This window comes from Geotrypetes seraphini, chromosome 6 (genome assembly GCF_902459505.1).
Source record: "Geotrypetes seraphini chromosome 6, aGeoSer1.1, whole genome shotgun sequence".
NCBI classification, from domain to species: Eukaryota; Metazoa; Chordata; class Amphibia; order Gymnophiona; family Dermophiidae; genus Geotrypetes; species Geotrypetes seraphini.
In genome coordinates, this window is record NC_047089.1 from 62,542,662 (window position 1) to 62,564,405 (window position 21,744).

At 44.0% G+C, this 21,744-nt stretch overlaps 1 protein-coding gene across 8 annotated transcripts in view; it reads right to left on the minus strand.

The window, feature by feature from the left end:
* FNDC3A (fibronectin type III domain containing 3A) overlaps positions 1-21,744 on the minus strand; it is a 240,211-nt gene that overhangs the window by 91,513 nt on the left and 126,954 nt on the right. For all 8 annotated transcript variants that reach the window (XM_033947816.1, XM_033947812.1, XM_033947815.1 and 5 more), the window contains 2 exons: positions 14,428-14,602; positions 907-993 (listed from right to left, as the gene is read on the minus strand). In XM_033947816.1, the coding sequence (XP_033803707.1) occupies positions 907-993; positions 14,428-14,602 (262 nt within the window). The remainder of the gene's footprint in view (positions 1-906; positions 994-14,427; positions 14,603-21,744) is intronic.

A 21,744-nucleotide genomic window follows, 5' to 3' on the forward strand; every position in this document is an offset into this window, starting at 1 on the left:
AGACAGAGGAAGATATCTTCTTTTTCAGGGGTCCCACGGCAACAAGAGGTCATCCGTGGAAAATCAGAGGCGGGAAACTGCGAGGTGACACCAGGAAGTTCTTTTTTACTGAAAGGGTAGTTGATCGCTGGAATAGTCTTCCACTTCAGGTGATTGAGGCCAGCTGCGTGCCTGATTTTAAGGCCAAATGGGATCGACACGTGGGATCTATTCACAAGGTAAAGGTATGGGAGGGTCATTAGGGTGGGCAGACTGGATGGGCCGTGGCCCTTATCTGCCGTCTATTTCTATGTTTCTATGTCTCGAACTGCTTTCCCTGCCACAAGGTCGAGAAAGGTAATCAAGGTGTATGTCAGAATCCTGATATTGCTAAGTTAAGTATAAAGAGCTCTTTCATATAGTTTTTCACATAATTCATGTTTTGGAGATTTTGTTATGACTAAGAAAATCTTATGTGCAATGATTATATCTTGAGCTTAAAGTTGAGACTAATAATACTTTTGCTGTCTCTGGGTCTCTCATAAACTTTTTTGTATTCTGTGTACTAATTCCTTTTGATACATCTTAGGACTTGTAGAAATTAAGGGTGTTAAACACTGTGTTGTTCACATATTGATCTAAAGTATGCCATTGGGTAAGAGAGAAAGAAATTTGCATAAGCCAGGTCAGAGCTATCTAAATTAGCATTGAAATCCCTCAGTATGGTTAAGCTAGGGAACTGAACAGTTGCATGTTAAGGGCCTGAAAGTGAATGGGATAAAGAGGGGGAAGGCAGTAAAACAGCAGGAGTTAATGGGATAGGAGTTTGGATACAAACTATGAGCACTTTGCATTACAAAACTACTGTATCTATACAAGACTGCAAAATCATAATGAATAAAATATGAAATGTAATGAAAAGCTTACCCTAAATTTATAGTTTGTATTTCGTTTAAGATTCTTCACCATGTACATCAGATCATCCCCATCATATTTTGGCTTAAAACCATACCCCTATGGAACAAAAACAGAGTTATGGTTAAAATTTCAGGACAGCATCAACAGGGGTTCTTGAGATTTACATGGTATACAATTCTTAAAGGAAGACAATCTCTTGTCAACTCTATGGCTTGAATGTTTGTCCACTAATATAATAGTTTCACTGGTACAGAGAATAATCTTTTTAAAAAGGAAAAGAAAACAGACATATCATGTATTCTATTTCCTTGTTTGGCAAATAAATGATTCTTTAATGGCAATACCAGCCTCCTGGAGATCTACGTCTAGCTTTCACTTTTTTATACTGCATAAGGTCGGAGTGCCTATAAAATGATAATATAAAATGGAAGTTGGTTAATCACCACATCCATAAACTCAAATTATACCTTTTGATATCCATTCACAAAGGAATACATCAAGAGTGTTTGCAGATAGAGGCTTACATAATTTAGATTCTTTTATAAAAATGCACCAATATTTTAATTGACTTACATTAAAAAAAAATAAATGAGAACAATATTCAAAACAAGTTGGGTTCCTAATATTATGCCCTACATTAAAACAAATTCAGATGTCTAACTTTTCAGCTGAAAATGTACCTAATTTAGGAGCTTAAAATTTATGCTTATATATTTAAGCCTGCCTACATTTATGAGCCTAATGCAGAAAATCAGTTCTAAGTTTGTAACCTTTTTCTTTTTTACCTGTTTTAAAACCACCCCTTTACCATCCACTTATGCTCTTAAATTTAGATTTTTATTGAACTTTGAATATAAATTTAGGGAACTCAGTCCCAGTAGATTTTCAGAGAGTATAATTTAGGAGCATCTCAAAGTTGGAGATATAAATGTTTTGAATATTGAACCTAATGGGTTTAATTTACCCATTTTGAAGTGAAAAAAAAATATGCACCAAAAGACTAAGATGGTACCTTTAGAAGACATCAGGTGTGGTCACTCTGGAGTGAGCTTGGGAACTTTGATGCCACAATGGGAAAAAGAAAGGCCAAACTGAGAACCTACCCCTCTGGTTCTAGTGAGCCCCACAGGATGGTTTAGTCAACCTTTGCCTTCACAGCGGTTGCTCTGCTTTGATGGATATGGTAGCTCCACAAATATTGCAGGTTTAGTTTGGAGCGAGCATCATCGAGTCCTGTACAATATGTTGTGCCACCCCAACCCAGAAATACTGCAGCTGCAGGGTCAGAGGAATGCCAGACACTGGAAGGAAGTGTTAAGAGTATTGGCTTTGGAGGGGAACATGGTGGCAGTGTCCTCCACGGGTAAAGAACATCAGACTTTGAGAAACGGAATGGAGGTCTCAAGTCTGGAGTGCAAGATCATCAGTCTTCATTTGTGTTGGTGTGTTTGCCAAAAAAGCCAGCATCAGTCACTTTGAATACAGTTTGGAAAGAACGTAAGCTGCTTGATAACTCTACCAGGTATCTGTTCTACTATTTTCTGGAAAATTTGAATTTATTAAGTAAGTTATCGACTCAGACATGACTACAAGCTCATCAAATAAATCAGGTAACCCAGTTGGAGAGCCAAGTGCTTGAAATAAAAAATATTAATGTTTAACAATTAAGGAGAGAAACCATGGAAGAAATCTGTTTTTTAAAATTTTCCCAGATCACCATTAATAACATCTACTGTCTAGACACAGTTAAAAGATATCTACATGGGATTTTGAGTTTTTCCAGATAACTTACCACCTATTGTGAGGGCAACTTATCTATCATCGCCTATTAAAAATGCATCTGGCATTGGGGACTCAGGAGAATTCTCAAATGAATCTCTTAAATCTGATTTTTTAGAATCATCTATGGAATTGGTTACTGGAGGGTCTATGCTGCTGGTAACGACTGCATTGGCGCCAGATTGAAACACAACCTTAAGACATTTAAATGAGCAGGTTTTTGGTCTTATGTTTGAATATTTCCTGACTTGTCTAGAAATACTCAGAAGGAAACTTTAGAAGGAAAAAGTTCTTAGCTTTGCAGCCAAGATTCCTTGCCTTGGGTGGTACTTTCATAGTTATATTTCCTTCTCACTGTTTTATCACTCATGGTGTGTTACTTATTCTTTGAACTAAAACAGCTCAGAGGTTCTTCTTATTTCTACAGAATCTAGCTCAGTTTGAAAAACTTACTCAGACTTTCCTTAACTAGCTGCTGCCTTTCAATTAAGGGATCTCTACAATATTTATTTTTTTCTGGTTTGGATTTGTTGCTTTTCTTGGTCCCTATTATTGTGGGCTAAAGTCTATTTGAAATGTTTTCCTATGATGTTGAATGATCAATTGATCTGTTCTATTTTGATTTTGCAATTTCAGATTTCATTCGGTATCTTTAAATGTTAATTAAAATTCATAAATTAAAAATTAAAAAGAGAACAATGCACCAGAAATGCAAGAGCTTGATGCCAAGGACAACAAAAGGCAAGAAGTTAAGAACACCTGCCTAAACTTCAGTCACCATATTATACTGCTTTATTTGGATACTCTTAATCATTTATTTGCCTTCATCCCATAAGTAACATGGAACACACACTTGTAGAGTAAGCACAGTTACTTACCATAACAGGTGTTATCCAGGGACAGCAGGCAGATATTCTTGACTGATGGGTGACGGCACCGACGGAGCCCTGGTACGGACACTTTTAGAGTGATTGCACTCTAAGAACTTGGAAAGTTTTAGAGGCCGCACCACGCATGCGCGAGTGCCTTCCCGCCCGACACAGGCGCGCGGTCCCCAGTTATGATAAGCCAGCTAAGAAGCCAACCCGGGGAGGTGGGTGAGACGCAAGAATATCTGCCTGCTGTCCCTGGATAACACCTGTTACGGTAAGTAACTGTGCTTTATCCCAGGACAAGCAGGCAGCATATTCTTGACTGATGGGTGACCTCCAAGCTAACAAAAAGAGGGATGGAGGGAAGGTTGGCCATTAGGAAAACAAATTTTGCAAAACAGATTGGCCGAAGTGTCCATCTCGTCTGGAGAATGCATCCAGACAATAATGAGATGTAAAAGTATGAACTGAGGACCAAGTGGCAGCTTTGCAGATTTCCTCAATAGGAGTGGAACGGAGGAAAGCTACAGATGCTGCCATAGCTCGGACCCTATGGGCCGTGACAGAACCTTCCAGTGTCAGTCCGGTCTGAGCATAACAGAATGAAATGCACGCTGCCAGCCAATTAGACAACGTACGTTTAGAAACAGGATGTCCCAATTTATTCGGATCAAAGGACAGAAATAGTTGGGGAGATGATCTGTGGGGCTTAGTACGGTCTAAATAGTAAGCCAGAGCCCGCTTACAGTCCAAAGTATGCAGAGCCTGTTCTCCAGAATGCGAGTGAGGTTTCAGAAAGAAGACAGGCAGAACAATGGATTGGTTGAGATGGAATTCAGAGACAACCTTAGGGAGAAACTTTGGATGTGTACGCAGAACCACCTTGTCATGAAGAAAGACTGTAAAAGGTGGATCCGCAACTAGTGCATGTAGCTCACTGACCCTCCTGGCAGAGGTAAGAGCAATAAGGAAAAGTACCTTCCAAGTGAGAAACTTGAAAGAAGCGGTAGCCAAAGGTTCAAATGGAGGCTTCATTAAGGCGGAAAGAACCACATTGAGATCCCAGATAACAGGAGGGGCTTTAAGAGGTGGTTTCACATTAAAAAGACCCCGCATGAACCTGGACACCAAGGGATGAGCTGAGAGGAGTTTTCCATGGACTGGCTCATGAAACGCCGCAATAGCACTGAGGTGGACTCTGACTGAAGAAGACTTGAGACCAGAGTCAGATAAAGAAAGAAGATAATCCAACAAGGTCTCCACTGCGAGGGAAGTGAGATCATGATGATGGAGAAGACACCAGGAAGAAAAACGTGTCCACTTCTGATGGTAACAGTGCAGAGTGGCCGGTTTCCTGGAGGCATCCAGAATTGAACGAACAGGCTGGGACAAAAGAGTATCATGAGAAGTCAGGCCGAGAGAAACCAAGCTGTCAGGTGCAAAGACTGGAGGTTGGGATGTAGAAGAGTTTCCTGATGCTGTGTAAGCAGAGAAGGAAACAGTGGAAGAAGAAAAGGTTCTCTGGAACTGAGTTGAAGTAGAAGGGAGAACCAAAGTTGTCTGGGCCACCTCGGAGCAATCAGAATCATGGTGGCTCGTTCCCTCTTGAGCTTGAACAAGGTTCTCAACATGAGAGGCAGAGGAGGGAAAGCGTACAGGAACCGATTGGACCAATCGAGGAGAAATGCATCTGCTGCCAGACGGTGAGGAGAGTAAAGTCTGGAGCAGAATAGGGGCAGCTGGTGATTGAGAGGAGCTGCAAAAAGGTCTATCTGAGGAGTGCCCCACTGAGCGAAGATGGACTGCAGAGTGAAAGGATCGAGTGTCCACTCGTGAGGCTGGAGAACTCTGCTGAGCTTGTCCGCCAAGGAATTTTGTTCTCCCTGAATGTAGATAGCTTTCAGGAATAGATGGTGATCTGTGGCCCACGCCCAAATCTTCTGGGCTTCCTGGCACAAGCTGCGAGAGCCCGTCCCTACCTGCTTGTTGATGTAGTACATTGCAACTTGATTGTCTGTGCATAGCAGGAGGACTTGAGGAAAGAGAAGATGTTGGAAGGCCTTGAGGGCATAAAACATCGCTCTGAGTTCGAGGAAATTGATATGATGTTTCATTTCCTGGGCCGTCCAAAGTCCTTGAGTTTGGAACTCGTTCAAATGAGCTCCCCAGGCATAAGGGGAGGCGTCGGTGGTGATGACAAGTTGATGAGGAGGTAGATGGAACAGAAGACCTCTGGATAGATTTGAGGATATCAACCACCATTGTAGAGACTGACGAAGAGATGATGTTACAGATATGTGACGTGAGCAAGGATCCATCGCTTGGGACCACTGGGTAGCCAGGGTCCATTGAGTAATGCGCAGGTGCAGACGGGCAAGTGGTGTGACATGAACTGTGGAGGCCATGTGACCCAAGAGTATCATCATTTGTTTGGCAGAGATGGAACGTTGTGGAAGCACCTGCTGACATAGAGATTGAAGCGTTTGAAGACGGTTGGATGGCAGAAACGCTCTCATGAGGACTGTGTCTAAGACTGCTCCAATGAATTGAAGTCTCTGCGTGGGGATGAGATGAGATTTGGGTAGATTGATCTCGAACCCCAGCAAACGTAGAAATAGGATGGTCTGGTTGGTGGCCTGAAGAACTGTTTGAGATGAATTGGCCTTTATCAACCAATCGTCCAGGTAAGGAAACACCTGAAGGTGGTGGGAACGTAGAAAAGCAGCCACCACAATCAGACATTTGGTGAACACTCTTGGAGAGGAGGCTAGGCCGAAGGGTAGCACCTTGTACTGGTAATGACAATGATTGATCATGAAGCGTAGGTACTGTCTGGAGGCCAGATTGATTGGTATGTGAGTGTATGCTTCTTTGAGATCGAGGGAACATAGCCAGTCGTCTTGATTGAGAAGAGGGTAAAGAGTGGCTAAAGAGAGCATCCTGAACTTCTCTTTGACTAAGCATTTGTTGAGATCGCGAAGATCTAGGATAGGTCTGAGATCTCCTGTTTTTTTGGGGACTAGGAAATAACGGGAGTAGAAACCCTGCCCCTTTTGCTCCGGAGGAACTTCCTCTATGGCGTTCAGAAGGAGGAGGGAAGACTGGGGAGTGTGCAAAGCAGACTCTTTTGGTAGACTTGTGCCTGGGAGGGTTTGAAAGTTGAGAGAGTAGCCGTGGTGGATGATGTTGAGGACCCATTGGTCCGAAGTGATAACTTCCCACCGGCTGAGGAAAAGAAATAGACGCCCTCCTATGGGTTGAGGCAGGAGTGGTGAAGGTTGGATGCTGGCTATGCCCTGGAGAATCAAGTCAAAAGGGCTGAGTCGGTTTTTGCTGTGGAGGCTGTTTGACAGGTTGCTGCTGTTGTTGTCTAGGTGTTTGCCTCTGCTGCTGACGTTGCCGCCTAGGTTGTTGAGGGGCAGACTGTAAGGGACGAGCCACATAACGGCGTTGGTAAGTCGATTGCTGTCTGAACGGACGTGCTGGTGGGGGCTTCTTCTTGGTTTTAAGAAGGGTATCCCAGCGTGTTTCGTGAGCGGAGAGCTTTTGGGTAGTTGAGTCCATGGATTCTCCAAACAGCTCATCCCCTAAACATGGTGCATTAGCTAACCGGTCTTGATGGTTAACATCAAGTTCGGATACCCTCAACCAGGCTAAGCGGCGCATGGCCACAGACATAGCCGTTGCTCTAGAGGTAAGTTCAAAGGTGTCATATATAGATCTTACCATAAATTTTATGAGCTGAAAAAGAGAAGAAGAGCAAGGCCAAACGTTTCCTCTCAGGCAGGTACTGCTCAAAGGAAGCCATGGTGGTAAGGAGATGCTTTAAATAAAAAGAAAAATGAAAAGCATAGTTGCCAGATCGATTAGCTAGCATCGCATTCTGATAGAGACGCTTACCAAATTTGTCCATGGCTTTGCCTTCTCTGCCAGGAGGGACAGAAGCATACACACTAGCTCCTGAGGACTTTTTAAGTGTGGATTCCACCAGGAGAGACTCATGTGGAAGCTGGGGTTTATCGAATCCTGGAATGGGGATAACCTTATACAGGGAATCCAATTTACGGGGAGCTCCCGGGACAGTGAGAGGAGTCTCTAAATTTTTGTAAAAAGTCTCCCTCAAGATATCATGAAGAGGGAGTTTCAGAAATTCCTTTGGAGGCTGGTCAAAATCAAGAGCATCTAGAAAGGCCTTAGACTTTTTAGACTCAGCCTCCAAAGGAATGGACAGAGATTCACACGTCTTTTAAAAATGACGAAAAAGACGTGGAATCATGTTTGGAGGAAGGATCAGGAATATCAGGCTCATCCATCCCATCCTCCACCTTAAAGAAGGTGACTTCTTTAAGAAAAGGCTCTTCAGAATCACCCCACAGATCAGGGTCTCGAATATGGGAACTATGGTCACGAGACTCAGGGGTGGATGGTTCCAGGTGTCGGGACTTGCGTACCGACTTACCCGACCTCATCGAAGCGGTACCGGGAGATGTTACCTGTTGCATCGGAGCCGAGGTCTGTACCGACTGGTGTTGAGTTGTCGGCTCCGGTGCAAGGATTGGTATCGACACCGATGAGGCCGAGTGTAGCGGCACCGAAAGAGAGGAAGTAGATAATATAGGTCGTTCCACTCTCGGTACCGGCGGCTCAGACGAGACCGGCACCGGAAGGTTCGGTGTCAGGATAGCTGGAAGGAGTTGTTGGAGCTGCTCCTTCAGCTGTACCTGTAAGATGGCCGCAATGCGATCATCAAGGGAGGGCACCGGTACCGCCTTTTTCTTTTGCGGTACCTGCGGTGCCGCTCTACACCCCGGAGATGAGGAGCCCGATGTCGAGGGACTCACCTCGATAGGGGCGGAGCGCTTCCGCTGGCGCCTCACGGTCGGCAGGACTGGACTCGCTGCAATGGAGACCGGAGGGCGTTCCAGCGGGGAAGGCTTCTTAGCCGGCTTACCTGAGTGCTGCGACGCCGGCGCGGTGTTGCGTGGCGTCGACGAGGATGGTGCCGACTGAGTAGGAGCCGATGCCGGTGCCGATGTCGCGGGTCGGACATCTCGGTGCCAAAAAGCAAGCGCTGTTGTATTTGGCGATTTTTTAATGTTCTTTTCTTAAGTGTGGCACAGCGGGTGCCTGATGCTCCGGACCCAGGCACTGTAAACACCAGTTGTGTGGGTCCATAAGGGAGATAGGCCGTGCACACCGCTGGCACTTCTTGAACCCTGGCTGAGGGGGCATGAACGTAAAGACGGCTTCTGCCAAATCGAAGGCCAAGGCCTCGATGGTGGCAGTAGGCCCCGCCGGGGCAGACCGAAAAATCCAAAAAAAAAACACTCGATGAAGTAAACTTTTTTTTTTTTTTTTTAACAGAAAAGAAAATAATAAAAGGGCAAAAAGACCCGAAAAGAATACGCGAGCGGGAAGGCGTTAGAAAAAATTTTCAACAGCCGTTGAAAAAGCGACTTCTTAGCTCCGCGGAAACTAAGAAACTGGGGACCGCGCGCCTGTGTCGGGCGGGAAGGCACTCGCGCATGCGCGGTGCGGCCTCTAGAACTTTCCAAGTTCTTAGAGTGCAATCACTCTAAAAGTGTCCGTACCGGGGCTCCGTCGGTGCCGTCACCCATCAGTCAAGAATATGCTGCCTGCTTGTCCTGGGATAATCCCAACAACAAATAAACCTTACTTAAAGTTGCCACACATTATAAAATGCTGTAGCAAGCTACTGAGCACCAGAGCAAAAGTTAACAAACACTATCTACAATCTTCACTCTGCATTTTTCAGCTACAGTATCACCTGTCCAACATCCCTAGCACTTATACCAGCATGTGGATGGGCTACTTTCTTGCATCTCACGCCTAAAACCATTCACAGCCTAGGCACCAAGGTTGACAAGTTGCTAGCACATGTACTGGAATATTAAGTATATAATTATAGTTAGTTTATTTGCTATACCGCTTGTCTTAACAATTATTGTCAAATCAAGGCGGTTAAAGTTAAAAGCAATGAGTTCAAAATAATAAAGACTAAGAAAAAAAGCAGATAGGGGGAAATACAGGCAAACTGGGAAATAAGTAACATTAGGCGCTTAGGACTTCCCCATCTGTCCAACAGGCTCACAAGCTAACCAAAGCACTTGAATAAACATTTATTAACATACTAAAAGTATAACAGTATATAAAATAAAATTCATAATCAATAAAATAGCAGAAAATTGAAACAAAAAAAGATCAATAAAATTAAATTAAAAAGAAATAGGATAAAGTACAATCTAAAAAAAAGTAATAATATTAGTCCAGTCCTCAGGATACAGAGGTAGTCCTCCAGAAAACGTGGCACTGCAAGCCAAACACAGTGGGCCAAGGAGAGAAGGCAAGTCACAGAACCAATCCATCACTGCAATCACAAGCTACACAGACTCCATATCCCTGACTCCCAATGGCGCAGCAGTCGGGCGCATAAAGAATACCACCAGTATGAGATGGAGCCGCGCTGAAATTGGAGCTCTGCCACTGACTAAGAAAAAAAAAAAAAAGCCACAGGCCCTCAGTCAGCCACGAACTCCCGAAAAGCAGCAGGGGAGCCACACCAAATGAGCAGTCAAGAGGGTCCAGTTGGAATGGTCATCCTCAAGTGCCACCCCAAAGCCAAACAGTAACAGCAGATAGGCGGGCCGATTTAACCGCTTAACACGAGCTATGCTACCGTCCATGGCCAGCCACACAAAACTCCCCAATAACCATGGCACGCAGCACAAAACTGGAGAGATCTCGATGCAGGAACAAAATGGCAGGCAGGACCATAGATATTCAGCCACACCGGAAAAGCGATGAACGCAAACCTCCACTAGCAACCAGCAACAAGTAGGTAGCTGTTAACAGTCAAACAGGAAGGACCAAATTAAGTAATAATTAAAGCCTATATCCGTACAGACCAGAAAAAAAAAAAAGGACAAAATAAACCAAAATAATAGTAATCTAATTAAAAGTAAGAAAAAGAACAAAAAATAGTCAAGCCAATCAGGGCCTAGGCTCCTCCCCCTCATATCCGAGATACAGAGGAAGGAGCCTAAGGAAGTCCCTGATTGGCTCAAACACCTAAAAGGGAGAGGCCTGAGATATCTGAGCCAATCAGGGCCTTAGGCCCCTCCCCATGCATCACATGATGCACCGGGGAGGGGAAGGCCCGGCACTGTAGATTTGGCAGCCTTGGAGAAGAAGGGACTGAGCACCCCTCTTGCTCCCAACTTAAAAGGTACAGCAGCCTTAAATTGTCTTTTGAGGACAAAATCTATTCCACGGTCTTGAGCATCCATGAGGACGATACCCCCTTCACTAGGGAGTGAAGTTCCCTTTGTAACCTGCACCACCAGCAAATCTACTTTAGGTGTAGCAAACCATTGCTGAAATACAGCATCCATTGGATAGAGCTCAGCCATGGATTTAGCTACTCCTAAGGGCACCTCAAGAACATTCCAGTGATCTGTTAACATCTTATTCAATTCTGGGGATGTGAGGGAAAACAGGCATTCTACTCTTTGGTGCTGCTCGTGGGTGAGCACTGAGCCATGGAGGCTTGAGGCAGCCCAAACTTTAGTTCCTGGAGTGCCTCCACAATCAAACCTAGCAGGCTGGAGGGCTTGAATAACCTTCGCACCCCCGGATCCTGTCTGAGATCCAGGGATGCCACCTGATCATGGTCAGCCCCTCCCAGCTGGGATACTAAATCTTCCAGAGCTGAGGCCCCTGAATGAGAAATTAAAGGCACAGACTCTGAACTTTTGTCTTCCGATTCCACTAGAGATTGGGACCTGTGAAATCTGTATGGCTTCTTGGGATGGACCATGCGCCTTTCGCAAAAAATCCTGGTGCTACTTCCACCGAGGCCCACGCGGGGTTAGGCTGGCTTTTGAAACCTAAAAAGGCTTCATACATCCTAAGCATGAATTCGGGAGTGAACCACTGCCCAGGTTGCCCAGAGGATTCTGGCAGGGTATCCCACACTGACTTCTGGTATTTGTCCACTGGCATGTGGCAGTGCTTTACTGGGGATGTGAAGTGCATTTTATCCTGCTCCTGCAAGAATTTCTGACCCCAAAACACTCCAAATGAGCACTTAAATCACCAGAAGCTGAAAGTGATGTGAAGTCTGAACCTCCTGCCCCCACCCATGTGCCACACGGCACATGGACAACCCCTTCAGATAGGTATCCACCATAAATCTGACATGAATCCAAAGTATCCCCACCTGAGAAGTCCTTCTATATAGTTTTCTGTCAAAAATAAGAGGTATTGAGGCAGATGGAAGTCTTTTAAAATAAAATCGGGAAATCCAAGATGGCCCCTGCAATAGTGATTCTGGCACCTAAAACAGCTTGCGGAGAAAAAATGCAAACAAAAAAATACAGAGAAGAGTTTTTGGGAGGTGGGCAACCTGATCCTTAACCTCAGAAATCTTCAAAAATAACTTTTAAGGGCATTCCCTCCCCCCTCCCCCATTTTTTCCATAGGCCACAATAACTTTACTCGCTGTGCTGGAGCTGCATAGGGAAATGTCAGATCAGAGGTGAGAGAAGATTTCTGCCTCCAAAGCCAGGAGTACAAGAGAGAGCTTGTTTCTTCAGACTAACATCCAGTCCCCAACGTGGAACTGGACCCCCAGACCCCCACTGAAGCAGCATTACATCATGGGTGGGGCGGGGGGAAAAACACATTCAGCCCTGATCCTGAATTAACTGCCATAGGACCAACTCAGTTTGTGCTCAAGCCCACTGAGGACAGAACCTGGGACAAGACTGCTCCCAAGGGTAAGGACCCTGATCCCTACGAAATACAGATGCATACTGGCCACACAAGAATCATGTGCCTGTAGAGATCCAAGGTGGCGTTTGCATGAGCTTGACAAGAGGACGCCTGGGAATTCATCGATAATTTACCTTTTTTTCTCAAAGAGAATAATTTCTTCTGGGCATGCCGAAGAGAAGAGGCAGGAGCGTGGCTGATGACTCGCGGTGCTCCGGGCCGGCTGCAATCAGCAATATTGACGAACTCCTGCGGCGGATTTAGGACATGACGGCATCGTCGGTAGTTTCCCCGCTGGAGGCGCGGCAACGAGGCGAAATGCAGGCGGTCTCCTTGGGGCTAGAAACAACACTCAACCCCGATACTAGAGCACTGCCCCAACAATCTCACACTACTAGCTCTCTGCAGGAGGAGGTGTTGCTGGGAGACGGAAAACACTCTACTCCAGAGGCCAAAGAAATCGATCCTGAGACTAGAAGCTTAGGCTCTCATTTTTTTTTCAAAAGAGCCTGAATTTGGAAAGTGAAGATTCAACACCAACTGGAGCAAGATCATCCCAGACGGAACAGAGACAGGAAGAATTAGCAGCCAGTGAGCAGTTTGAATTAAATTTACAACCTTTCTTGCCTCAAAAACCCCAAGAAGTCACACTAGAATCCCCTTGGGACTTGATTTCTAATTTTGGAAAAACCTTTAACTCTCAGTTCCAACAAATAGAAGGGAAAATTAAAAATCATGATAGTGAAATTGGGAATCTGAAAAAAGACCTAGAAGTTTCTAAATCTTTAACAAATAATTTACAAGAAGATATGGGACTATCAAAGAAACTCCAAGAGACATTGATTAAAGATAATATAAACTTAAGAAGGAAAATTGAATCACTGGAGAACTTTTCTAGGAACAATAACTTGAGATTGATCAATTTTCCAAAAGTTCCTATGATAACACCTAGAGAAATGCTGAAACGATATCTTCAAGAAATATTGGAAATTCCCGAGTCTTCATTAACACCTTTTATTATCTTCCGACTAAGACTCAAGATATTCAACAAGCAATAAACCAAGAACCTATAAACATTTCAGCTATATTATAATCATCAGATAGAGAAACTTCTGTTTAAGCTACTTTATTGTTGACACTTGTACATACCCCTGATAAGAGTTGGCTCATGAGAATGTTTTATAAACATAGGCAAAAATAATTTCTAGGCTATAAGATACAAATGTTTCCAGATTTAGCAAGGGAGACCCAAAAGCGTAGAAAAGAATTTCTTTTGTTAAAACCTGGTGTTTTGGCTTTAGGGGCAACTTTTTTTTCTTAGACATCCTTGTAAATGTGTAATTCATTATAAAACTCAGAAGTATGTTTTCTTTGAACATCTCCAACTGACGACTTTCCTGTCCCTGTCCCGATTGGAGAAGGAGAATGCTCAATAGAATAAATATCCTTACTCTCCGATAGCTTATGATTTCATAAAGAATATTTTTTCTTTGGTTAACTTGCATTTGAATCACATTTTGGATCAATTTGAGGACTTGAGAAGATTTGTTAGTATATTATTGGTTTAGTTTTGGTGTTATAGTTAATTTTCCTTATCATGAATCCTCTTTCTGTACAAGTTTATCTTGATTGTATAAATTGAAAAAACTTATAAATAAAAAAAAAAAGAATCATGTGCCTGTGGGCTACAGACTCCAGTCTTGAGAGTAAGTACATTCTTGCAGCTAAAGATGCCCCGGGGTAGGGTTATCATATGGCTCCAGAAAAAAGAGGATGGATTTAGACATCCAGGTTTTACTTCCATTGCTTTCAATGGGAGTAAAACTCAGATGTCTGTCTGTCCTTACTTCCATTGCTTTCAAGGGAAAATCTGACCTCCAGCGGTCCTTGAGAACTGGGAGTAAATATCTAAGTGACGGTGGTACGAGTTCTTTGGGAAACAACCCATTGCACTTTGCTTGCTCTGTTATCTTCTTTGGGGACTGCACTGTAAACACCAACGAAACATGCTACAATTATCCACATCCCCAGTTTAAAGAAAAATGTTTCACTTAGGCAACATTTTATTTTGCAATGATATACTTACTGATATTTCATCTTCCATCTCCAAAACATAAGAAATTCCTTCATCTGACGGTGTTCCTGAGGGTTTACTCCACTGTAAGGATAATGAAGTAACTTCAGCTTTAATGAGTGTCGGACTCGCTGGCATTGATGGAGCACTGCCTGAGGTGTAATACATGACTTCTTCACTAAAACCACTATTTAAAAACAAAGTCCGTTTAAACAAAACATATCATAACCATAGACACACACATTATAACAATTTTCTTACTCCTGGTAAAATCAAAACTCTGCTTCAAAATGAAAAACTATCTTTACTGTAGTGAGAAAGAGAAACATGATGGCAGATAAAGGCCAAATGGCCCTTCTAGTCTGCTCATCCTTAGCATCCACTATCTCCTCCTCTCCTTAACACATCCCACGTACTATCGATTCCCATTTTCTAATTACTTTGTCCATTTCCCTAGACAGCAATTTAAATATAAAGCACTAATGGGTGACATCATCCAAAGGCACTGCAAGAACCTTACCCTTAGAGCCTAGATAGACCAATAGGTCTTTCCAAGCATATGTGGAGTTCTCACAGATCAGATGCCTTCCCAATGTTTAGTTTAAGTTTAGATCTTTCATGTGTCAGATCCTGAAGAGATAAGTGTCAAGAAAGAGTGATCAGCATCCTATCTGACAGCAGTATATTGCTATACCTGATGAAATTGCGGACAGATTCTACTTAAAAATCTGGGAGAATACTCGTAGATGGAAGAGATTTTATTTAAAAATTGGTGGAATGCAATTGCAAGGATCCATGGCTTTTCTTGTTGCTTCAAAATAAAAATCTTTTTCATGTGATTCCATGTCTTGCTGGTGGACAATTTTCTTGATGTAGGCAAGAGTTATCTATCTCAAGAAAATTATTACAGGAAAATACTAGCCTCTTGTATTAGTGTGAGCGACTGGATGCTCAGGTGAAGAATTCATTCCTGTTCTTGGGATATAAAAGATTAGGTAAATCTTTCAGGCTGCCCACTGAAAGATTAAGACACAGGGAAGCCACACTTGCTGAGAACAATAGTGTACTTTGAAAACCATCCTAGCTTTGTCCTCTTCAATCTATTGGATTTTTCTTGAGATTAGAAAAATTAGGAGAAAGGCATATAGCAGCCAGACTTTCCAATCCAGGAAGACTGCATCTGTTGTCAGTTGGAACTTGCTCAGTTGGAACTTGCTCTGTTTCCTAAAGCAAGAGAGTAAATTTTGAATTGTCTTTTGTCACAAACAGATCTACGTCCCGAGTTGTCCTCTTCCCCCCCCCCCCCACACACACTTATGGAGGGTTTGATTTGCTATTAATTATCTAAGTCCTATTTTTGGAGTTCTGGATTCAGATGAGTTTGTCCATTAAATCATTCTAACCTTCCAAAAGTTAACTGGCAGCCCACTCTGGTAAGAAATGGCTCAATCCTTGCACAAAATATGAACCTGTTCCTTGTTTATGTGTACAGAACACTGCTACCTGGTTGTCTGAATCAGAATTCCCCTCACCCACAAGTAAAGTGGGGTAGGCTTTTAGAATACTGAAGACTGCTATAGTTCTAGCAGACTTAGTAGGTTGATTCCCCTCTGGACCATCAGCCCTGCACAGTGCGTAGTGAGGATGAGAGGTGCCCAAGATGGAGGTGCCCCTCCACCTCTCCCATTCCTTCCCCAATCGTGCTTCCCCCTTAACCTCTAGCTGAAGTTGATGCTCACAGCGGTCAACCATGAGCTCCTCGCAACACCATTGGCTCTCCCTCTGATGTCACTTCCTATGTGCGGCACTCGGAAGTGACGTTAGCAGGAGAGCCGACGGGGTCACGAGGAGCATGTGGCTGACCGCCACAAGCAACAATTTCAATTAGAGGTACAGGGGAAGGGAAGGGGGGTACACATGTGGCGAGGGGAGGAGTGGGAAGAGATGGGGGCAGAGAGAGGAGGGTTGCTGGCACCCCACCAACATGGCACCTGAGGTGGGCCCCCCTTTTACTATGCCACTGGACCTGTATGCAGAAGGAGAGCAAATGTGCATCCGTAATTTGTGGTTATTTATTCTATACATGGGGAGGGTCTACCTGTGTTTTGCATGAATGAAAGAGACTAGGAGTTTTGTTCGCATTGAATGTTTTTGTAGGATCAGTATGTACTAATCTGGCTTGTTTAGTTTTTCAATAAGTGTACTGATATTCTACTGCCTATTGCAATATTTATGGTGCTGCCTTTTCGTAGGTAGGCTCCAGTTATGTGACTCCTGAAGTTAGTGCTATTATATATAGTATGGAAGAATTATTCTACAAGTCCTGTAGGGTTTTGCATGCTCGGTATTAAATTTTGGATTTAGCTTATATCTTTCTCAGTAGTAGTTCAAAGCAATTTATATTCAGATACTGTACATATTTTACTGTTCCTGGAGATTTACAGTCTAAGTTTGTACCAGAGGCAATGAAAAGTTAAGGGACTTGTTCACGATCTCGAGGAGTGGCTTCTCTGGCTTTCAACATGCTGCTCTAATCAGCACCTCTTCCCCTGTCCAGCAGTACCTCTTTTCTGTTCCCCCTGTCCAGCAGTAGGCCTCCCTTCATTTTTCTGCACCCCCTGTCCAGCAGCACATCTTTTCTACTCCGCCTGTCCAGCAGTAGGCTTCCCTTCCTTTCCCCCCAGTCCATCAGCACCTTTTCCCCTGCCCAGCAATACCTCTTTTCTGTTCCCTCTGACTAGCAGTAGGCCTCCCTTCCTTTTTCTGCCCCACCTGTCCAGCAGCATCTCTTCCCCTGTCCAGCTGCAACCCTTACCTCCGCTGACATCCGCCTGAAGCCAACACAGACAACTCTGCCCTCCACCGACATTTGCCTTAAGCCACCACGGCCTGCAGGCACCGACAGCCTCTGCGGCCTGCTCAGACTCCCTCCTCGCCGTCACTTGCCGTTCCCCCCCACCCGGGGAAGCTTGGTGCATTTCGGCAGCCTTCTGTCTGCGGGCCGCCCGCCCGTGGTCCCCGGCCCGTTCGAGAGAGGAGCTGCAGCGGGCGGGTGAGCAGGCAAGAGGGAAGATGCTGGCAGGTGCGCCTGTGCCCCCCCCCCCCCCCCGAATCAGCAGCAGCAGTGAGGCGGCACTCTGGCGGTGAGTGACGGCGAGGGGGGAGTTGCTCTGTGTTCTGGCCTGCCTCTGTGTTTGAAAATCTAATTTGGCATGGAGACACACTTCACGGCGCCAGGAATCACGCAGTTTCAAGAGCGCATGCGCGCTCTAGGGTTTTATTATTATAGATATGTTTGGTATCTCAACCAAAAACTAAAGGCAGCTGATTTGAAGGTTGATGGCCATTTGGCAACCTACCAAACACACATAAGTAAATCATTGTATGGTTGCCAGTAAGTACATAATTACTGTTGAACACTTGTTCACATGGTAACAAAAGATTCTGGACTGGAGAGCTAGGGCAGACTAGAAATCAAATGTTCAAGTGCCTGCATATAATACCAGAATACTCGTGTATTATTTTGGTGTGCATCATTTAAATTATTTTGGCACATAATTCCCTGGAGTATATTCAGTGTGCATAATACCATCAGTAAAAGTCTCGGAACAAGTATTGTATTGATTTTATTTCATCATATTTTATTTGTGAAAGGCAGAATATAAACAAATAAAAACCAGGATGGCAACTGTAGAAACACAGAAACATGCTAGCAGATAAAGGCCAAATGGCCTAGCCAGTCTGCCTTTCTACACCGTCCACTATCTCTTCTTCTCCTTAAGAGATCCCTCATGCCTGTCCCACACTATTTTAAATTCAGAAACAGTTTTCATCGCAACCACCTCCTCTGGGAGACTATTTTAAGCATCTACCACCCTTTCTGTAAAGCACAGTTACTTACTGTAACAGGTGTTATTCGGAGACAGCAGGCAGATATTCTTACATGTGTGTGAAGTCATCCACAGAACCCAGTACAGACAGTGTTAAAGGTGTACTGGCACTTTAAGTTTTGCAAAGCTTCGAGACTACTTGCACCATGCATGTGCCTTCCCGCCCCGTCAGCACACAATTCCTCAGATCTGTATGCAAGCTAAAAAGCCAACCAGGGGAGGTGGGCAGGATATAAGAATATCTGCCTGCCGTCTCTGGATAACACCTGTCATGGTTAAGTAACTGAGCTATATCCCAAGTCAAGCAGGCAGCATATTCTCACATGTGGGACTCCCTAGCTTACTGAATGGGATGGAGTTTTGGCTATTATGAAGAGAATAAATGTTGCAATACTGCTTGGCCAAAACGGCCATCTCGTCTGAAATAGGATTCTAGACAGTAGTGAGATATAAAGGTGTGAATTGAAGACCAAGTAGCTGCTTTGCAAATGTCTTCAATGGGAGTGGAATGTAAGAAGGCTACTGATGTTGCCATTGTTTGGACTTTGTGTGCTGTTACACGACCCTCGAGCTACAACCCAGCCTGAGTATAGCAGAAGGAAATGCAGGCCGCTAACCATGCAGATATAGTCCTTTTAGGGACAGGAACTCCCAATCTGTTAGGATCAAAAGAGATGAACAGTTGTGGAAAAGTCCCGTGTAACTTAGTTCTTTGTATGTAATAAGTCAAGACCCGCTTACAGTCCAAAGTATGATGAGAATGAGGCTTTGGGAAAAAAACACTGGAAGCACAATGGATTGACTGAGATGAAAATCCGTAACTACTTTTGGAAGAAATTGTGGATGGGTTCTGAGTACCACCTTGTCATGATGAAAAACTGTAAAAGGTGGGACACAAACTAGAGCCAAGTTCACTCACTTGGCGAGCTGAAGTGACAAATTAAACAGACCACTTCCCAAGTGAGAAACTGTAGATGAATAGATGCCATTGGTTTAAATGGTGGCTTCATCAGCATGGCTAGGACCACATTAGATCCCAAACAACTGGAGGCAGTTTGAATGGAGGTTTGGAATTGAAAAGTCCTTTCATGAACCAGGAAACAAGTGGGCGAACAGTGAGAGATTTATTGTTAAGAGGAACATGAAAAGCACTAATTGCACTGAGGTGTACTCTGACCGAAGTAGTCTTAAGACCAAAGTTGGATAGATGAAGCAGAGAGTCCAATATTTAAGGAACAGAAGCAGATGGAACATCCAAATTATGGAGGTTACACCACGACAGGAAACATGTCCATTTCTGGTGGTAGCACTGCTGAGTAGAAGGCTTTCTTGAAGCAGCTATAATGGCTTGTACTGAGTTAGAAAGATGTCAATCTGTTGAAGTCAGCCCAAGAGGTACCAAGCTGTCAGGTGCAGAGATGGTTGATTGGGAAGCAAGAGAAACCCTCGACTAAGTGAGTAGAGATGGAAAGATCTGCAGTGGAATTGCATCCCTGGCACTTAGTTGAAATAGAAGGGAGAACCAAGGTTGTCTGGGCCACCGAGGAGCTATCAGAATCATGGTGGCTGAGTCCTGTTTGAGCTTGATTAAAGTCTTTAGGATAAGAGAGATTAATGGAAATGCATATAGGAATTCATCAGTCCAATCCAGAAAGAATGCATCTGCTTCGAGACGATGGGGAGAGTACTGTCTGGAGCAGTATTGAGTTAACTTGTGATTGAGGGGAGACTCAAATAAGTCTATCTGAGTTGCCCCCCAAAAAGAAAAAAATGTGTGATGCAGGACTGCAGAGTTGAGTGACCACTCATGTGGTTGGAGAAACCTGCTGAGATTGTTGGCTAGAGCAGTGTTCTTCAACCTTTTTACACCTATGGACCGGCGGAAATAAAATAATTATTTTGTGGACCGACAAACTACGAGGACTGAAATTTAAAAACCCCGTTTCCGCCCCATCTTTGCGAGCTCGGTCCCCGCAAATCATCTGATCCCATCCACACAAGCCTCACAAATAGTTATGATTTGTATCTAAACGCATATAACTTTCCTTAAACTAAACTACTGTATTTCCCCCTTCTCTCTTTCTGCTATACTCTCCCTGTATTTAATTCCCTCCAAAATCTATAAATCCAATTACTAAACCTGTTGTATTACTTATATGTCTATTTACTCTCCACTGTGTATGTTCATTTGTAGACCGTTCTGAGCTACTGGGAGGACGGGATAGAAATCCAAATAAATAAATAAATAAATAAAAATAAATTTTATATTGGACGTATTTTATTAAAGTATAAAAAAAAACCATATTCTGTACAATTGTCATTTTATAAATACAAACAATACAGAGCAAGATCAACAAAACCCCTGTCTCCCCTCCCCTTAACATATATCTACTATCAAGAAAACTGAATAAGCCAAATTATTACATAATGGTACACAGAAATATCATGCTAACAGAATACTGCAGTCACACATGTCAGGAATAGGGGAGTGCAACTAGCCAACTGCCCCTTGGTCAGAGAGAGCCCTAAGCCAGCTGGAAGCTAAAGAATCACTGCCTGGGCTTTGCAGTCCCCAGTTATGTCTAACACCAACTTTAGCAGGATATATATTTCAAATCTGATATATTCTAATCATAAAATAGAAATAAAATTATTTTTTTCTACCTTTTGTCGTCTCTGGTTTCTGCTTTCATCTTCTTTTCACTCTCTTCCTTCCAGTGTCTGCCCTCTTTGTCTCTTCAATACAGCATCTGCCCCTTCCATATGGTATCTGTCTCTTTCTATGCCCCTCTCCCCTTTCCATCCAGCCCCCTCTCTCCTTTTTACATGATTCATTCCAGCTTCACTGCTCTCTTTATTTTTATCTCTCCTACACCAGATCTAGCATTGTTGTCCCTCTCTGCTTACTTCTCTGCTGACCCCTTCCCATCATCAATCTCTCTACTTTCTCATGCCTGTCTCTCTCCTTCCCCTCCTCTAATCTCCCTGCCAGCTGTTTCCTTCCTTTTTTCCTTCTCCCTTCCCTCCTCCTCCTGTCCAGCAGTAACTCTCTTCCCTTCCCTTTCCCTTCTCCCCTCCATCAGCATCTCTCCTTCTCCTTCCCTCCAGGTCCAGTAGCAGCTGTCCCTTTTTTCCCTTTTCCAGCAGCTTCCCTGATTCCTTTCCCTCCTTCCCTCCCAGCAGCATCTCTCCTTCTCCCTCTCTCCAGGTCCAGTAGCAGCTGTCCCTTTTTTCCCCTTGTCCAGCAGCTTCCCAGACTCCTTTCCCTCCTCCCCTCTCAGTAGCATCTCTCCTTTTCCCTCTCTCCAGATCCAGTAGCAGCTGTCTCTTCTTTTTCCCTTGCCCAGCACCTTCCCAGCCTCCAACGGTGGCTTTCTCCCCTCCCAGCAGCTCTCCTTACTTGCCAGTGTAGCAATTTAGTAAGGCAGCCTCGGGTCCT